Source organism: Eleutherodactylus coqui, chromosome 6 (assembly GCF_035609145.1).
Source record: "Eleutherodactylus coqui strain aEleCoq1 chromosome 6, aEleCoq1.hap1, whole genome shotgun sequence".
Taxonomy (NCBI): domain Eukaryota; kingdom Metazoa; phylum Chordata; class Amphibia; order Anura; family Eleutherodactylidae; genus Eleutherodactylus; species Eleutherodactylus coqui.
In genome coordinates this window covers 80,222,362-80,234,642 of record NC_089842.1, presented here as the reverse complement: position 1 = coordinate 80,234,642, position 12,281 = coordinate 80,222,362, and the positions used below count along the sequence as shown (strand labels likewise).

Here is a 12,281-nt window from a genome sequence, read left to right as displayed (position 1 = left end):
ATAGAAAGCTTACCGCAGAACATATATCACCAAATGCCTTCAGGGGAAAGCTGAATGATCGCCTTATGGCGGTCATCAATATATGTCACTCATCACCCGTATGGCATCCTATATAGCCGTCTCTGCTAAAGTCCCGATCCGTAATAATCCGCTTGTCCCTCCCGCCTCATTTCCCCTCCATCTTTGCGGTGGATGACATGCTAGGAGCCCTCAGGGATCGTCAGTCTGCTAAATTAAACGCCATTTCTCAAAAGGTCATTTTTCTGCTTATTAATGAATGGTATTCCAATTACGGTTAAGAAAGGCGTTTTGCGCCATCTAGACTGTCCCCGTCTCCCGTGTCAGCAGAACGCAGTGTGATTAGAGGGCCGGCGCCGCTTCCCTGCCTCCCACCTGCAGCAGAGGTTAAACATTCATTCAATCTGGACGCTGAAGTGCATCTCAAGGACACGCTTGTTGTGTGCCTTGAACGGCTGCCAGGAGGGAAGTGGCGCACTGTCCCTCCCCACCACTGCAGAGCCGCGCCGCACTGGACCGTTTAGACAGGAGAACACCTTTACTATCACACTGTTCACAATCTCCTCTGATATGAGCGCAACCAGATAAGGAATATGTTAAGTCAAATCTCATTTGTGCTATGGGGAGAGGAGAAGAAGAAGAAGAAAAAAATTAGATAGCAGTTCCATTTCTAAGCTGCTGCAGCTCCCCCTGGTGGGTGCAAGGTGGAAGGACAGCACAGAACACAAGACGGCCTGCAATGGCGATGAATGGATGTGCTTAGAAGCTGCGATCTATTAAGAGAGGTCACACGGCCGGCTCGTTAGATGATCGATTAAATATTAATAAAGTAGGGGGTGTTATCGATACACAGCCGTGGCTTACTGCAGTTCACACAGACGACAGCAGAGGGCGCCGCTGCGAGGCACGGAGATGAAACATCCTGAGAAACAGTAAAAGGTCACCTTTAATGAAGTTGAAAGCAACACAGTTTGCATAAATTACTGCGACATTTCCACAAATGGAAAATGCTAAGAGTCAGGGGTGACTGCGTCTGGCTTTAGCATCCCCAATCACCAAGGGTGATGCCAGGCTGCCCGCCTACAGCTAATATGGGGCAGGGGACCATCACCACCAGGGATGGACCAAATCTGAAGGGAAGCGGCAAAAATCACCAGAAATCTACTTGCAATTTGCTTTTTTGGGGAAATTCTTCTGGTTGCTCTATTTACTATAGTCGGGCGGTCTCAGACCAGTGCATGCGCATATACGCTGGCCTCAGCGCAACATGTTTGCACGCATATCAGTGTATAAAACTACTTTTTTGTATGTGCGACATACTCCACCCTGCGTTAAGACTTTTTAGCCTAATGAGGTCCAGATGTGTTCTTTTCCCTGCGGTTTTGCGCTTCCACTGGCGTATTTTCGCACCTCCCATAGACTTCTACAGGGTCCTATACAGGAAAATAGGACCGGCTCTATTTTTTTGCACGTACAAGAAATGCGCACACAGAGAGGAAATGAGAACAAATGCGTTTAAATGAATGAGTTTTTTGTTTTGCGCACATACATACGTGAATTCGTCCCCGTGAAGCCACCGCCCTTAGAGTGGATTCGAACTAGCATGTAATCTCCATTTTGGCTTCGTCTCCCTGTTGTGTTCTTGCAGCAGACAGAGGTGATAAATGGAATTACATGATCCGTTTTTACCATTAATTGGAGTGTGGTTTATAAAGGGGGAAAGCCAACAGTGCTTTCAGTGCCGGAACTATTAATGAAACAAGCTTACATTTGCTTTCCGGTTTTAAAAGCCCCATTAGGGTCCCCCCCCCCTAGGATAGGCCATCAGCTGTTTATGGATGGGGTCCACCGCTCGGGACCCCATCCATTAGCTTTTTGATTGGCCCCTATTCAGCACAGCGGGCGGGATGTTGTCATAAGCAGACAGGGAAGAACAAGCGTGCTCCGGCTTTAGTGCCATTAAAATCAATGGGGGAGATGCGCCTCTCCCGGTCAGGGCTGGATGTGACATCCTGATCAGAAGAGAAGTAAGAAGTTCTGCAGCAGCGCAGCTCTCTCTGTGATTTCAATGGCACTGAAGCCGGAGCACACACTTCCTGCGCTGATGGCTAATGACAGTGGGCCAGATCATCAGCGCAGGAGTCCCGAGCGGCGGACCCCCTCCATCAACTACTGATGGCCCATCTAGGGGATCAGTCATCAGTGAAAAAGCAGACAGAAAACCCCTTTAAATTATGACTTTCTACCCCAGAATTGAACCATTAAACACTAGCGTGACCCACCCGAAAGTTACACTGGATCCTGGTGTCTTGGGCCGCAGTCAGACGGCCACGTGAGTCACACCTGAGATTCTTTGGGGTAACTTGCACTGGACAGCAAATGGATACCCACCCATGTGTTGCGCCCAGCCACTCAGACCCCGCATGTAGCAGAAGGGTCGGTGATTATTCTGATTGGAGTCAGGAAGGAATTTTTTCCCTTAAATTTTTGCTTCTACCTCATTGGGGTATTTTGCCTTCTTCTGGATCAACATCGGGGGGGTAATAGGCTGAACTGGAAGGACAGATGTCTTTTTTCGGCCTTACATACTATGTTACTGTGTGCTATTCTCATCTGTGAAGACCGTCAGTCTGTGTGCAAGATCGCTCGTCTGACTAGCCCGATAGGCTATAAGGGTCAGTGCAGACAAATGGAGCGTACCCTTGTGTGACTGGGCCATTGGAGAGGTGGTAACGAGCACCAATAATGGGCAGCCTGAACTTGCAGGTCACGGTGCAGCAGATAGTGCCAAATCATGAGTGATGCTCATGTAATAGCGCCCTTAGGCCTCCTTCACACGGGCACATGTGCAGTTGTGCACTTCTCAGCGCTATGCATTTGTGCTATGAATTAGGTTGATTTTCATGCCTGTCAACGCATTATAATGTACTTTTCTTGCACACAGGGCAGGTTTCTTTGCCTGCAGATGAGCACACCCCCATTTACATGCCCATTTAGCCTAAGTCCAGACGGGTCCTATTTTTCACGGTAATGTCCACCTCCCATAGACGTCTAGGAGGACCCAAGGTATGCAAATGTGCACAAAAATAGAGCAGGTCCTGTTTTTGTGAAGGAGCCTATTGATATCAATGGGTTCTATTCTCTGTGTATTGCACGCACAAATACGCCTGTGTGAGCCGCCCTTATAGTCAGAAAATGAAGTTACTGCGCAGCACCAGGAACCCAAATACGAGTCAGCCAGGAGGAAGCAGCCGGCCCCATCTGATCCTACCAGTATATTCACTACTGATCACCACAATGAAGTTTGGCGCACCAAAAGTTAGGCGGAATGGGTGCAACTGGTTAGTAAGGTTGTCCGTGCTGCAGTCATCTGCTGCAAACTAATGCAGACCATCGCTAATTGTCATGTAAGTCCATGCGCTGGTGGATCATGGCAAAACTTGTGTCAAACCCCCTCCGACTAGGCAGGTGTTCTGTACAAGAACCAAGAGGCTCAGGAAGAACATCAGAGGGGAGTTATGCATTGCAGGGATCTGTGGGGGGCCGGATGGCACAATGGGGGTCCCGTGTAGCATGCAAGGAATGGGGGACATCGAGGGAATGTAAATAAGAAGCTGACGCCCGCTATAGTCACCAGTGACCAATGTATGGCTGTCACCTACGGGGTCTTTTAAGCCCCCTGAACAATGCCAGACGGCTTAAAGAGGGAATATGTTCAGCATTACGACCAATACGGAATAAATGCCGTTCCTAAGTGGCGTGCTGCGAGCATCCGCGGTCGCCCAGACGGTGCAGGCGTCCTCGCTCAAAAGTGAGAAAATCTGTTGATTCTTTCCTTCTCCTCTAGAAACAAAGGCAGAAAATTGAGGGATTGAAGGAAGCGATGAATGTTGAGCGTTGCGGCCATTTCCATACAAATCATGTGCGTCTCCTGACAGCTGCCGCTTCTTCATCATCACAGGCCGACGCTTCATCTGGAACCGCATCAGAGAGGAAGCAACAGATAATCCGCCGCCGACAACACTGCGGCTGCTGATTTACAGCTCAAGTCACCTCATTAGTTCCTCAAGTCACCGGCGGGGGGAGAAGCCGCGGGGCTTAAGGCGGAAGACGTCTTCACGAGTCGCATCCACTTACACAGTAAGCTCCTTTACCGGTGACTTACAGCCGCCAGACGTATCAGGAGGTGCCTGGATTTACTGGGCTAGTGTCCGCTGTTGTCAGCCATTGCAGACTCATGGCAGGGTTATCGATCAAACGGTTGCTGGAAATATCGCTATAGCAGGTTGTTGGAGTACGAATGACCGTTATTTACCGGCTTTTACGTAGAACGATTGTTGTTCCTACTCCCAAAGTTATTGGCCAATTGTGGAAAGACTTTCCAGGTTACAGCAGACTAATAAGTCAACCAGCGACTATTTTTAGGTGAGCTGGAAGGAAGCAACTAGTGAATGAGTTACCGTTCATCCTCCGTTGATGGCCACAGGGGACAAACAACTGTCGCATACGTTCACTTCATCAAGTGATTATAAGGATGTTATAAGAGGCGATTACTATTGTTCTTCAATGGCAAAGCTCCCGGCCCCTGTACAGACTACTTTATGGTACGTCTCCCTCACCATATAAAGCCATTATAGGTTGATGGTCTCTAGAGACACCTTTAAGGGGTGTTAAAAAGTGTCCCCCCATAAGCTGGAATAAAAATAGAATGTTGCAAGTTTCCTTCCTCAGGACAATACTTCCTGGGCACTAGGGGGCGATCTAGCATGTACAGGCGACTCTTGGTCCAAGTACCAAACTGGTCCAAGAAAAAAAAAATTTAATTAAAAAAAAACAAAAAAAACATTGCATACTGCATGATCAATTAGGAGCAAATACCTTCTGTGATTGGTGTGAAGGTTGGTGATGGGGAGTAGCTGAGCGACTACACGGTTGCACCACCTCAGTCATGCCCAAAAATGAGCCTAAAAGTAAAATAATGTGACCAGGTGTAGAAAATAAAGTCTGACAGCTTTCATAAATCTGGCACGTCACTGAGGTCTCTTTCACACAAGCGATGATTTTTCACGCAGGTCGCATTGCAGGGGGGAGGGGGGGGGGACCAAAAACGCAGCGGCCCAGTTCCAAAAGGAATTGGTGTTTTGTTGTCCAATCACACGGCAGTATCGCGTGAAGAGGACACTGCAGCGGCGGTCGTCAGAATAACTCAGTGTAGCCAAATCGAGCCAGCTGTCTTCAAGGAGTGCCAGACCTGGTAAACTCCCTCCTCCTCCCCCCCTCCTTTTTTTTCTCAGCTCCCATAGGAATCTATGGGAGCTCCCTGCAATTTTTGTCAAAAGATAGCTCATGGCCCGTCTTTTGACGCTTTATGGTGATTTTCAGTTGTGATTTCCCCCCCCCTTCTAAAAATCGCCCATGTAAATGAATGCATTGCAATCCATTGCTTTACATGGTCGCGGCTTTCTTGCGGCTAATAGCTGTGAGAAAAAGAGGCCTTAGACTAAATAAAAGTCAAATTACAGACCAAAATCTAAGCACATGAGCGGTCATAATTCTCCCCCTAGCGGCTGAAGTTGCTCAAGAACACCCCTCGGATATAACCAACCCAACCATCGCCATTCTTTAGGGCTGTTCCCACAGTTCCCAGCACTTCCTGCTCTTCCTGAGCCTCCTAGTTCATAAATAAGGCCTTGTCCACATGGGCGACACGGCATCGCTGCAATATCACATCACTGGCCTGCGTGAGATCGCTGTGGTTTCTCACGGTGATACCACCAGATGAAGGAGAATAGTTCCGGGACCCGGAGAGAAGACGCGCCGGAGATGACAGCGCTTCTTAGGTGATAGATGTGTATTGTTCCCTGCAGCCGGGGTTAGATTATAGTTTGACAGTAGGATTTTTTACTGTCAAAGTTGCATCACCTGAAAATCGCGTTTTAATACAATGCAGCAGAGAGGAGGGCTCCATAGGGAAACATGGGCTACAAAACCTCACGAGTTGCGGGCATATCGCCGGACCTGCGAGGTTTTTGTGTGTCAGGTTGTTGCATGCTATAAAACATCACATGGCCTTCACATACATGCGATTTGTAGCAACACAACAAAATTGCGTGACTTTGTCGCCCGTGTGAAGGAGGCCTAAAGCACAGAACAAGCAGAAATCTGCACAACACGCCTATCAGGGAGGGTGGCGAGCTGGGTGACACCATTAACCCCTTGAGTGGTACGCCCAGAAATTTTCCGGGACGAGCTCCACTGCCGATAGTGATATAGCCCGGAAGATTTCTGGGCTATGTATCACTATGGGAGCTGCAGAGCCCAATGCCACAAGTTGTGGCTTTGTGCTCTGCCTGCACTGTCCCACAGAGAACAAAGCAGGACATTGAGAAGCAGGAAGATATTGCCGATATGCCGGCAATCTCCTGCTTCTAAGTCTCCTGCTTTGTTTATAGGTTGCCATAGAGACCATCGGCTTGTCAGAAGCAAGCCGATGATCTCTGTGGCAGGGAGAGCTGGTGCTTGGCTGTCAGAGGACAGCCAGGCACCAGCTCTTACAGCAGAGATCAAAGAAAACCTCCGATCTCTGCTGTGTTAACCCTTTACATGCTGCAGTCTATGTGACTGCAGCATGTAAAGGGCTGTCACTGCAGCATGTAAAGGGCTGTCACTGCAGCATGTAAAGGGCTGTCACCATCAGACCCCCAAAAAGTGATCAGGGGGTCCTGATGGGTCCCTGTGGAAGTCCCCTAAAAGGGACAAAAAAAAAAAAAAAGTTAAAAAAAAAAACAAGTAAAAAAATTATAAAAAAATAAAAATAAAAACACTTGTCTCCCTTTACTTTGTAAAAAATGTAAAATAAAATCACACATGTGGTATCCGTGCGTGTAATGACCCAGAGAAGGAAGTTGGTACATTATTTAACCCCTTAATGACATGGCCCCTTTTTTTCTTTTTTCCCCCCATTTCTTTTTTTCCTCCCCGAAACATAAAAACTGTATACACTTGGTATCGCCGGGATCGTGTGACTCAGAGAATAATATCACATTATTTATTCTGCTTGTTGAACGCCGTAAAAAGGAAATCCAAAAAACAAAATGGCAGAATTTCTTTTTTTTCCCCCCAATCTTCCTACAAATGTTTTTACAAAAGTTATGCAATACATTATATATACCCAAAAATGATGCCATCAAAAAGTACAACTTGTCCCGCAAAAAACAAGCCCTCATATGGCCTGGTCAATGGAAAAATGAAAAAGTTATGGCTCTTGGAACGCAACTGCAAAATTAGTTGAAATTCAATGATTAGACCATTTAAAAAACCTGCCCTGGTGGGCACGACAGGGTGGTAGGAAACCTGCCACTCAAGGGGTTAAACAGCTGCCCCACCTGTGAGTGAGCGCTCACACAGGAGGTCTCGCTACGGGATTCTGCCTCGAGGTTCCATCAATACTGCCGAAAACAGCATTGTGACCCCCAAGCGGCTGGTCAGTGTCCTTAATGAAGCGGACACCATTTTGGGGTCCATGATAGGGTTCTGCTCATCTCATTCTATCTGGAGCACAGAGCAGTGTAGTCGGCCACGTTATACTCCGAATATACTGGAGATGAACAGAAACCCTGACTAGGTCCCCAAAATGGTGTCCGCATCACTACTGACACTGACCGCTGTCCAGCACTTCCATCCAGGCTTCACAATGTAGCTATAGACCGCGGTGACAGAACCGCCCAGTGTATAGATGAACGCGCCATAAGACCCCCATAACGGAACCATCAGTCAAATAATCGTTGGATCGCGCATAAACCGTACGATCATCATGTAGTGTAAATGCGGCCAACGACTGAGCGAGGATTTGTTCGCTTATCATTCGTTATTCACGTTATGCCGGCAAAGAAGTCACCATTTGCCATTCGCTACATGTAAACTGCGATCAGTCAGTCGTTCACAGACCCCCGACGGGCCAACGATGGACTGAATGAGGTATGACAAAAAAAAGGGAAACTATTATGTGCGTGTGTAAGCGGACGCAGTCCTCATTTGCTTGTTTCTACCATTTCTTGCTCTGGGTACAAGCACTGCGACTGTGCTAGATGTATTGGGTGTCCACAGAGACACCCCCGCCACCCGAGTCGTACGGTCATGTGAACCCCGTGTTCCCTGCGCCGTTGCTGAGCAGCTGAAAATCTCTGCAGTACGGCTGGCTAATAGAGCAGCTCACTAGTACCGAATAGGAGACCTCCTCCCCGACAGTCCTTGACTTTTACAATGTACCACCAGGGGGCGCCTTATCCCACACAAACAGCAATTACCGAGAGCCTACTGATGCCCCCCACCTCTGCTGTGCTGCTAATTCCTCACCTGGCGCGGGTGGATAACAAAAAGCAAATCACCACCGCAGCGCCACCGCCAGGCGTTGCTTCCCACAGCGACTTCTCTTCTAGCTTCAGTTTACTTCATAAAAAAGCGTCCATCGGTGAAGAATAAGAGCTCTGAGGGTCTACAGAATAACGCCTGTGAAAAAGATCGCAGCGCGCTCCATTTCACCGCATATCGCAAGCTCTATTCTTTTCTATGGACAGCCTATGCATACACAACCCGCTATGTGACACAGCAGGGAAAAAGGTAAACCCCAGAGTCACACTGTCTACATTATGCAGCATCTTACACATACGGTCACGCGAATGAGCCCTGAGGACTCGTTCACACAACCGCAATGTCACCGCGTAGTATGTGCATGGAATACATGGTGGATGGAGTCAATGAAGATCTGTCGCCTTTCACTGACCCGCTCACACGATTTTTTTTTATTGCGTATAATATGTGCAAAAAAAAAAAAAGAACACGTCCTACTTACGGTGTATTACACGCGAAAGAGCCCTATTGTGCGTATAAACTGCTGTCCATACACAACGCATTTTGTATGTGCAACGTTTAATACGCAGCGCCGCTATGAGTCAGAACAGGGAATATAAAAAAAAAAAAACAACTAGTCTTACTGCAGATAACAGCATGCGCAGGATACGCTGTCATGCGCAGTGCACAGTCGCTGCCCCACGCGGTGACATGTGGCTCACCACACGCAAAACGCTGCATAATACACACACCTTTCTTACGCATACGGCCGTGTGAATGAGCCCTTATACAGACCCAGAGGTGGAATGTGCAGCTACAACCAACGCCAACCAAAACCTGCGTCTCCGGGCATCTGCAGTGAACCCCAATACCGCTATCCCCCACTGACAAGGATCCGGGGCACATGGGGAGCGGTCTGGTGGGACCCCAACACTGTGCAGCCGTTTTAGCTCTTCCTCTCTGGGACACAGAGGAGTCGTCTGACCCCAATGATAACAGCAGATCTGAGGGGTGAAGGAAATCAATGACTTGGGTTCCTTCATCTATGAGCTGCTCTATGGTGGGAGGACCCCAGCAAACAGCTCCCCAGGTCTCAGCTTCCAAGACTCCTGTGAACAGAGTACAGACTTGTTAGCATGCAGCTGTGCTTCAAGTATACCTCAAAGTCATTTAAATGATGCTGTGTATTCTGATAGCGGCATTTAAATGGCGCAATTAGAGGCTAGATCTCCTGAGATGAGATCATGGGGTACGTAGGGCTACCTTGGCAGCCTGGAGCCTTGTCAAGGCCCCCAGAGTAGCCATGCATTTCTGCCTACTAAGACATGGTTAAAGCAGGGCTTATCAGGATGCTTGGATAAAATACAATACACCGCAATAAAGTATTGCAGTGATTTTTTCCCCTTTCTTAATATTCTAAAAATAACGAAGAACACTAAGGCTGGGTTCACACAGGGCAGATTTGCCGCAGAAATTCCGCGTGGAATTTCGCCGGGGCAAATCCGCCTGCGGCCGCTAATCTCAGGATTAGCCAGCCATGTGGACGAGATTTCTCAGAAATCTCATCCACACGGGACGGCCAATCCGCTGCGGTAAACCAGGCTGAAACAGCGACCGCGGTTGCGGTTTCAGAATATGCAGCATGTCCATTCTTTTTTTCTTTCCACTGCGGCCGCGCTCTCCTCTATGGGAGCGCCGGCCGCAGCGGAAGAGCAAGCGGCCGGGTCGCTTCAAAGCCGCAGCGGGTTTTTCCGCGGCGGTTCTCCTGGCGGAAATCTCGCAGTTTTTGCTGCGGCCAAACCGCGGGATTTCCACCGGGAATACGCCCCGTGTGAACCCAGCCTAAAGCCGGACTCCCCTGAACGCAGGTGCATTGTGTATTATGCGGTACATGGGTCAGTGAAAATACATTGGTTTTCATTGTATCACTCGCACTTGTGTATAAAACAACGCAGCAGGTTCTATTTTTCCATGTAAGGCTGGATTCACACAGGGCGGATTTGCCGCATTTTAGCTGCAGCAGATCCGCCCGCCGCAAAACCGCCCACGGCCGCTAATCTCGGGATTAGCCAGCCATGTGGAAGAGATTTCTCAGAAATCTCGTCCGCACGGGACGAATAATCCGCTGCGGTAAATCCGGCCGAAACCGCGGCTGCGGTGGCCGCAGCCGCGGTTTCAAGAGATGCAGCATGTCTATTTACTTTTTTTTTGTTGTTTATTTTCGTCGTGGCTGCGCTCTCCTCTATGGGAGAGCCGGCCGCAACGGAAAAGCATGCGGCCAAGTCGCTTCAAAGCTGCCGCGGCTTAAACCGCGGCGGTTCTCCCGGCGGAAATCTCGCGGTTTTTGCTGCGGCCAAACCGCAAGATTTCCGACGGGAATCCGCCCAGTGTGAACCCAGCCTGAGAAAAAAAAAAGTGTATAAATTTGATATTGCTGTAATCGGTCTGACCTACAAGATGAAGAGAAGTCACTCCCGCCGCAGTGTGTGCGCCGCGCACGCAGTTAAAAAAATTTTTTTATTAAAGTTTTCAGTACATTACAGAGGTTGCACCAGGATCACGGGGTATTATCCGCCCACTGGATAGGGGATAACCTGCCAATCAGTAGGAGTCTCACCAATTTCGAGAACAGGGGACTCGTGGCACTACAACCCCCCCACCCTCACTCACCCTCCGCTCTTGCTGTGATGTCAGAATAACGGAGTACTGGCTGAGCATTGATTGCAATGCAGCGGATGGAGATCCCCCGGTGCTTGGTTACCTGCAGCTGTCCCACCTAACATGACTGATGTGGCAGCACTCTAACACCACCCCTCACTCCATTCATTCTCCTCCTCACTGTGGGGGTGCAATAAACCCTCATTCACAGGATCCTTGGGGGTCTCCGCAGACCCCACTGATCAGCATGCTCTTCCCTACCCTGTGATACTTGTACATCCCCTTTGAAGAAGTTGTGTGTGCCGGATTTTGGCCGTTTTTTACCACTGACGACCTGCTCTAAGGATGGCTCATCAACAGATGATCAGCGGCGCCCGTCACCGAGTAGTCCTGCAGATCCCCCAACACCGCTGTCCATGGTGGCTGCACTACAGACAGCGCTCCGTTCAGTACTGCAGGCACAGCTTCAACCCAATGGGAGCCCTGCCTGCAGTACCGCACTTGGCCACTGCAACGTTACCAGCGCTATCTGCTTCCTGTGCCGTCTGTACTGACTGCGGTGCCATAAGGCAGCCAATCAGTGGGGAACGCGCAGGTCAGATCAGCAGTAGTAACAATGCGCTGCACTCACAACACTTTACATAGGAACATAGAAAAAGATCATCCTGCAGAAAGAGAAAGTTATGATTTATTAAAAGTGAAAAAAAAACGAAGCAGCAAAAAAAAAAAAGTCCGGCTCCTCAAGGGTTAAGATGAGTAAGCAGGTGAACTCCTCCTGGCAGCAGGCGCAGCTCCCCCAGACTGACAGCACTACACAGCTACACAGCTCCCCCGTCCCCCTGACAACCCCGCACGGCCCCCGCTTCTGCTACCAGCCGGTCTCACCTTCACAGCGTAGTCTATGACCCGCTTGACACCGACCAGAGCCCGCAGCGCCATCTTTTCTGCCGACTCAGTAGAAGCGCCTACGTCCCCGACCAATCAAATCCCTCACATACATAAGAGCCAATCACAGAGTCAAGCACTGCAGCCACTCACAATGCTCAGCTTGTAGAGTACACCACGTGATTCACTTAGCCATCCAATCACCGAAAACGACCTTTTCGTTCTACGTCACTGAGAGGTCGACTGTTGCGGGGCGGCCATATTTGATTAGGGCAGCGAGGTGATCCAAAGACAAGTTGTGACTTGGTGAGCAGATGAGCGGGGTTTATAGGAGACTCCCTGTCTGTGTGACAGGCTGAGGAGGAGGTTTC

General features: G+C 49.2%; 1 protein-coding gene across 2 annotated transcripts in view; it reads right to left on the bottom strand.

Moving 5' to 3' along the window:
* ETFB (electron transfer flavoprotein subunit beta) overlaps positions 1-12,032 on the bottom strand; it is a 50,256-nt gene extending 38,224 nt beyond the window's left edge. For both annotated transcript variants that reach the window (XM_066607048.1, XM_066607047.1), the window contains exon 1: positions 11,911-12,032. In XM_066607048.1, the coding sequence (XP_066463145.1) occupies positions 11,911-11,964 (54 nt within the window). In that variant the 5' untranslated portion in view covers positions 11,965-12,032. The remainder of the gene's footprint in view (positions 1-11,910) is intronic.
* Between the last annotated feature and the right edge of the window lie 249 nt (positions 12,033-12,281).